The sequence below is a fragment of the Marmota marmota genome, unplaced genomic scaffold (genome assembly GCF_001458135.2).
Source record: "Marmota marmota marmota unplaced genomic scaffold, marMar, whole genome shotgun sequence".
NCBI classification, from domain to species: domain Eukaryota; kingdom Metazoa; phylum Chordata; class Mammalia; order Rodentia; family Sciuridae; genus Marmota; species Marmota marmota.
This window is the reverse complement of record NW_026000005.1, coordinates 23,228,251-23,235,651: the sequence shown is the minus strand read 5'-3', so window position 1 is coordinate 23,235,651 and position 7,401 is coordinate 23,228,251. Positions and strand designations below refer to the sequence as shown.

Genomic DNA, 7,401 nt, shown 5'->3' with positions numbered 1-7,401 from the left:
TTCCAGGGTAAGTAGTTCATGAGACAGAGGAAGAAAGGAAGTTAGGAAGAAGAGGAAAGTTAGGAACTGAGTCAGAGGAGGAACAGCTAGTAATAAATAGGGTAAGATCAGTTCCCACTGTAGGCACTGGGCACTTAACACCATATGAATGCTCTGCAGGCTGATATAAAGCACATGCCATAGGACTGGGTGCCCTGGGCCAGGGACTGAACCGTGAGCTCCAGCAGGGCAGGGTAAGGAGGGTATCCTCATGGAAGAATGACCCAATTAAGGGTGTGAGAGCCCAAAAAGGGTGAAAAAGGCATTCATGGAGCAGGGAAGCCCACTGTGGAGAGTCAGAGCCCAACAAAGAGACAAAAGAGGATTGGACAGCCTGGAGTGAAAAGGGAGAGCCTCAGCAGAGAGAGGAGATAGCTATACTGTGTGGAGTGGGTGGGAGGGTCAGAGCCAGCTTTCATATCAGGGATGAATCACATAAATAAATTCACCAAGAATCTAAAATTCAGGTTTCTCACTGTCAGAAGTACAAGTTAAAAAAAAAAAGAGATTAGTCTAGGTGCCACTATGGTGTTATATTGGAATTGATGTCAGGGGTATAAATCATGGATTTATAGAAGGATTCATACATACACAGAAATGTGTACAAATATATATATATATATATACTTGTAGACACACACACACATATATATACACACATATTTCCATCTATATTTATATTTATACCTTTATCTATCCATCTATGAATCTATCTAGATAGATACGTATCCCCAGCTCTGTCCACTGACTGGCCTTGGAGAAAGAAAATTCCATTAGCAATGACTAATCCCTAAATCTTAGATTCTAAAATCATTTTCCACTCAAAGAAACCAGGGCTGCTGGAGAAACAGCTGATCCAATGTTGGGACAGGGAGAATTTAAGCTGAGGATGGAAAATATTGTTCTATAAAAAGGGAAGGAAATCCTAAAAGAATGATGGAGATATGACATAAAGACACAAGACCCAGTTTGGGCTCCCACTGGTTAAGGATAAGAAAATTTCAGCATCAAAACATAATAATGATAGGAGCAAAATTCTACTTACTCATCAAATAACATAGGAGACCATGACACCATGCAGATATAAATGAACACATGGATAACTTGAAATTTTGAAGAAGAACAGAAGATATACAAAGGTTCAACCTACTTTCCAATAAAGTATTTATTAACTGTAAAGGAGAAAAGAGTTGCTTTACAATGAAGAAGTTTGACAGACACCACTTTAGTCAAGTAATTAAAATGAACATTTACAGTCATGCAACAAATAAAAATTGTGAACTGCCTGGTGAAATACAATTAAAAGAGCACAATATCATTTCTATGTTCTTTCTGACAAAGGTGAATTACCTTATTTTGATCAGGAAGAAACATCAGATTGACCCAAAAAAAGGACATTCTATGAAATAACTACTTGTAATCCTCATAAAAGCCAAGGCCACAAAGTCTAGATGGAGGAACTGTCCAGACTGAAGGACACTACAGAGACATGGCTATTAAACGCAGATGGAGATCCTGAGAAGGATCTTTGGCTACAAAATACATAATGAAGACAAAGGGAAAATCTCAAATACAATCTGGGAATGAGATGGTAGCAATATATCAATGTTAAAATTCCAATATTGATGACTACATCATAGTCTTGGAGGACAGTGTTCTTTTTTGCAGGAACTACATACTTTTCAGAGATGATAAGACATTAGATTCAAAAACTTGCTCAGGAAAAGAGCAGTCCTTTTATTGTACTTCTATTTTGTGAATTTGGATTCTTTCAAATTTTAGAAAGAAGATGAAAAAAGTGGCTGCCCCACTCATTGCACAAGGTCATTCAAGAACAAGGTCAAATTTGCAAGCGCCAGCAAAAATCATCATTTCTCTGCCCCAGCAAAATACTGTGAGGTATTTTCAGGTGCTGTGTATTAAAGTTTATTCTTTAATTCTTACTACTGCTAAGATCTACTTAATAAATGGCTCTTCTTAAAACCAGTTTTTATTTCACAGAAATTTCATCCTTTAACAATTCATTTTGAAGTTCGATGTTGGGAGGAGGATGTTTTGAGGCACACCTTGGGACAGCCAAACAAAGCCATGAAGGCTGTCCTCCCCACCCTCACCCCCGACCACTAGTTCAGGGAACACCTCTGCAAACCAGCCAGGTGGCCAAGCCAGCTAAAAACAGAGAACACTATACTTGATTTAAATTACAAGTTCAGTACTATACTGTACACATCCAGCATTACACATGCTTAACACAATATAAGTATGCATAATGACATATCAAGTCTCACTTTAAAAGTAAACCAGAAGCAGGGAACAATAAATTTAAAACTACTAAATGTCCTCATTTTCCATAAAGTTAAAATGTTTGTTATATACACACTGGCTGCTTCAGAAGCCTTAGGCATGTGGGCAGAAAGTGGAGAAAATATTCCAGCTAAGAATAATCCCATGTTACAGGTATTTAAGAATCTTTTTAGCCAAATCAAAGAAGATTATCTTAAAAGCCCAGGGCCTGTTTCCAGGCTGAATGGTTGTAGAAGGAGCTGTCCCCTAACCCATGTGTTCTTCTTTACAGGGTCTGGAGGTACCAAGCTGGAGGAGATCTATTCTGATTCCCAGGGTGACTTCAGTCTCTGGGGTAAAGCAGCTGGCCATCTCTGGTTCAGTGGAATCTCAACCCTGCAACTCCGCCCAGGTCCAGAGGGCTGCTCTAGACTCATGGGAACCATTCTAACCTGTCAAGCCCAGAGGCAGCATGGCTGAAATTTGACAGCAGCCTCCTGGAACTGCAGCTTTCAGGCTAAGTGGATAATTCAGTCCTCCCCAGGAGAATACTTGCCAATTAAACACGGTTTGTTTGTTGTTTGCAATTTTTATATGATCCACAAAAATGGCCAAGCTTGTGATTAATAGCACCATGAAAACACAGATAATGGTAGAAAACAGGATAATAAAATGAAGTTGCTTTTGATTCTGGGCCTGTTTCCTACCACTAATATCAACAAAGTAAACCATTTTAAATGAATTTGGGGAACTAAGATGTTTTTCTAGAGCAAAAATCTTCTTGTAGGAGAATATAAGCAAAGGATATAATTTATCAATATTCTCCCTACAAGATAAATATATATTATTGTATATATGTGTGTATATATACAATTTTATTAAGCAGAAGAGGAAAAAAAGGTCAACATAGCTCCTATTCAGAATGGTGCAAGCTGTCAAGTTCGCATGTAGACATATTTTTAAAAGGAAAACTGAGGGGAAAAGAAGACATCTTAACTCTTGATAGAGTGATCGACTCAGGTCCAGAAATTAAAGGAGAGTACTGTGTAGGTACTAATATATTGGTGACATCCCGGAAATAAAACAGCTACAGTTGTGAACAATCTCCCTCTACCGTCTGGTTTCAAAAGGAATGCTCATGCCTACAGAAAGAAAAGGTAGTCTGTTCGCAAAAATGAGGACAGATGCTGGCCCTTGGCTGCCCATTAGCTTTGCAGATTAATACCCTTGGCATCTTTAATTTTTTTTTTTTTTTTGTAGATGTGTTTGTTTTACTGGCTGGTGCATTTTAGGAGCAGAAGCAGAGAGACAGGGACTCTATCACAGTGAGGTCTGTTTGTTGAGCCCACATGAGCGGGGCCTTCTATAAGGCTAGTTGCAGGAGGATGTTTGTTTTGAGAGAACCCAACAAGAGTGAGGCAGTCTGTTAAAATTGCTATCCACTGATAGAGTCACTGGTCCAGATTGAACAAAACATCAGCAGGAGATGTAAGTCACAAAACCCGTCAGATTCTCTGTGGTCTAGGAATTGAAGGCATCTCGTACTTCCAAGTTGCAGGGAACTGGTCAACGTGTTTCATGCCTGGGTACCAGAGAGTGGCAGAAATTATGGGGTCACATCTGTAACAAAAATTAAGCATAAATTCTTTAAAAGTATATGCCATTTCCCTTCAACAGGTTTCCCCCTTTCCCTCTCATACCCTAATCCACACACATAGACACACACCATCTGAATTCTTCCCTATATTTCAAGACCCAGCACCAGTTCCTCATTTTTAAGTTTTACTTTTCCCACTCTCAAGGCCTATAAGACATTCTCTTAACTTTTCATTCTAGCTGCTGCTGGCATGGAGGGGGCCACCTTCCTGAATGTCCCTGCTCCAATGCAGTAGCCCCTCTGTGCATCTTCCTGCTTCTCTGCTTTTTCTGAAGAATTGAGAACAGGCTCATCCCAAGCACTGGGCACATCTCAGGGATGAGGGAGAGCAAATGGCCCTAGCAGGCAGCTCCAATCCAGTGGTGATTGAATGAGTAGATGAATGCCCCATATGCTGTCTTCAAGAGAACAATTCTGGGGGGCCCTCTGTACATTTTGCAGACAGTGGTGAAGTCAGGCCTCTGTGATCTATCGCTGAGACCTTGGAAATGCATCTCCAACCACCCGTTGCCTTTTTTCCTTGCTGTCTCATTCCCTTATCTGCCACACCACCGCTTTTCCTGGGATCACCTCCCAAGTAAACTACTGGCAACCCAAGTCCCCATCTCATAGTCTGCTGTCAGGGACCCAAAGGAAGATAGAACACATTATTATGAATACAATGATTGGGATAATTTTTTTTTCAATTGCAAAATAATAAAACAAAACTGTTTGCAACTATCAAAGCTATGGTATTAACTGCCTAGGGAACCAAACAAGTTATTGAACACTGTGGGCATCAATTTCTGTTATCTAAAAAAAGGAGGAGATGGACTAACTGTGCATTTTTAGCTCTCTTTACTGCTAAAGTTCCATGACAACAGAAATTATGTCTCTGCCCTCAATACAGCCCTTCACCACTAAGTGTAGCAAAAATGCAGTGACTTCTTTTTCCTTACATACTTCACATCATTCCAGCCTCAAAGATGTAAGACATACAAATTTTCCACAATGGAAGCTCCAGACTTTCTGGATGTTACTCAAACTAGGCAGCACCCAGTTCTAAATCTCAAAAGAATTGGGGCTGGGGTTGTGGCTCAGTGGTGGAGTGCTCACCTAGCATGCATGGGGCACTGGGTTTGATCCTCAGCACCACATAAATATAAAATAAAGATATTGTGTCCACCTAAAAAAAAACCTAAAAAATAAATATTTAAAAAATAATAGGTCACTTCCACCTAACATTTCCAAGGCCAACCAAGGTTCCTAGACTTGCCTTCTCTTTGCATAGAAACAACAATATCTTCATTAATTTCTCCTAATCCCATCCCCTGTAGCATCAGTCCAGATCTCTCTTCCTAATCTCAGTGCAAGATTTTCAAACATCAGTGTAGTCCCCACAGCACCATATTCAGGTACTGTCACTTAACTCACACTCAAATATTCATCACATGATTTAATAAATTTTTCAACAAGGAAGATTTAGAGTCCTTCCAGTTTTTTTGAAATAACAATTGGGAAATTGCTTCGATGAAGTTGTGGCTTGTGGACTTTTTATTTGGTTACTTACTTTTAATAGAAATATAGCTTGTGTTTAATATATTGAAAATAATATTCTGCAGAGGGCATCAATTCCATTGAGGTGAAAACCCACATTTTTACAGAAAATATTAGGCCTTAGGGATATCTACCTTTCCTTTAAAAAAAATTAAAATTCCAGGCTTAATATAAACAACCCTCTTCTCTCCCCAAATCTCCAGGTGGAGCTGTACCTGCAAGTCTCGGTTTCTTCGCTGCATTCACGGCTGCCATGAACATATAGTCACTATTCGGGTCATGCACACTGGATCCATACTTCTGAAAGAAAAAGTCAGAAACATGGTTCATCATCTGCTCTTTGTCATCTTCATGCCTATTTTCTATTCTTTGTTGAAGAGGTATGTGACAAAATTCCTGGCTGTAGGTTAAACATAATAATACAAAAAGGCTTTAATACAAGGAGTTTTCTGCCCAATTTTCTTCCTCATTTTTGCTCTTTATTATTCCTTCCCCAGTAAACTTGGATTGTGGCACTTTCTCTTCTTCTTTCTTCTTTCCTCCATTTCAGATTCTGTTCTGACACAGATACGCACACCATCTGACCAATAACCACACCCTGTATGCCCTGGAGCTCTAACACACATGCACAATATGCAGAATAGCATAGGTTCTTTGATTCAGAGCCTACAATGTAAAAGACTAAAAAGGATGTCCTACAGACATTCTTAATGGGTTTGGGTTTGTTGTTGTTGTTGTTAGTTAGTTAGTTTGTTTGTTTATTTTGCCATCTTTTATTTCTCCAAATAGCTTTTCAGCATTTTTCATTAAAAGCAAGGAGTCTGGATCCCTTCAAGATGGCCGCAAATAGAGGGCACCACACCCCATGTACCGCGTCACTGCGCAGGTGAATAACGAGTTAGAATGACAAAAAACTATCTTGTTAGGACTTTACAGCAAAATGGGGGTGCACCGAAACCTAGAGGAAGGATTTCCAGCACCGAGGTCCGGTAATTGAATCTCAAACACAGCCAACTGTGCGACCAGAGATCCAGGCTGACTGATCCATGCGGCCCGCCCCGCAGCTACAGATGGCGGGGCGCCGCCGAGAAGCTACCAGCAAGCAGAGAGAATCGTTGCTACAGATTCTGTGGAATCCTGGCGGCTGTGCCCTCACTGAGCCCCAGGCTGAGTTCGGGATTTCAGGCGGGGAAGGAAACGGTCCAGTTCTATCCCCCACAACGGAAACTCCACCAAGGAAGCCAGCGGCCACCATCTTGGAGAGCTGACATAACCACCGCCAGTCTCCGACAGATTGCAAATATAAAACAGGTGTGTTACTCAACCCATCTCCCATACAGCAGGGAATTCGCATAAAATCTCTCCTAGGCTTTCCGGGGGAGGGATTATCAGAACGAGCCTGCATAAAGACGCGGGGAAAGCTAGAGACACCTGACCTCCAACTCCCCCTCCCATCAGCGGCAAAAAGGAAACCTGTCTTGCCAGCGCTGGGGGAGGGGCAAGCGGGAAAAATCAAAACAATACAGTGCCGGGGTTCCCAATAGCCACCCTCCACACCCAGCAAATGGCAGGCCCAGAGTACAGTTTGAACTGCCGAGAGGCATCACTCAGGGGAAGACTGGTCTAGCAGGAGAAGCCAGGACTATCAGGAGAAACCAGGGGACTAGAGGCCAGGCCCTCGAGACTGGGCGGCTAGAGATCGCCCGCCCGCCGGCGACAGCCAGCCCACTGCCCGTGCGACTGGGAGGCTGGAGACCACCCGCCCGCCGGCGACCGGGAGCTGAAACCAACCAGAGACAGTCCAGTCCAATCCCCCCCATTCGGACACCCCTGCAAGGAGCCTGGGGCCCGCCATAGCAGAGAGGTGACGTCACTGGAGCTCAGCC

The 7,401-nt window shown here is 42.0% G+C and overlaps 1 protein-coding gene across 2 annotated transcripts in view; it reads right to left on the bottom strand.

Annotated features, from left to right (window-relative positions):
• Positions 1-1,186: 1,186 nt before the first annotated feature.
• The window catches only part of Icos (inducible T cell costimulator), a 25,172-nt gene continuing 18,957 nt past the window's right edge, over positions 1,187-7,401 (bottom strand). Inside the window, exons 4-5 of one of the 2 annotated variants that reach the window (XM_048808384.1) lie at positions 5,731-5,815; positions 1,187-3,904 (exon numbers count right to left, since the gene is read on the bottom strand). In XM_048808384.1, the coding sequence (XP_048664341.1) occupies positions 3,828-3,904; positions 5,731-5,815 (162 nt within the window). In that variant the 3' untranslated portion in view covers positions 1,187-3,827. Of the gene's footprint in view, positions 3,943-5,730; positions 5,816-7,401 lie in introns of both variants that reach the window. The other variant, XM_015481293.2, reaches the window with a different exon arrangement.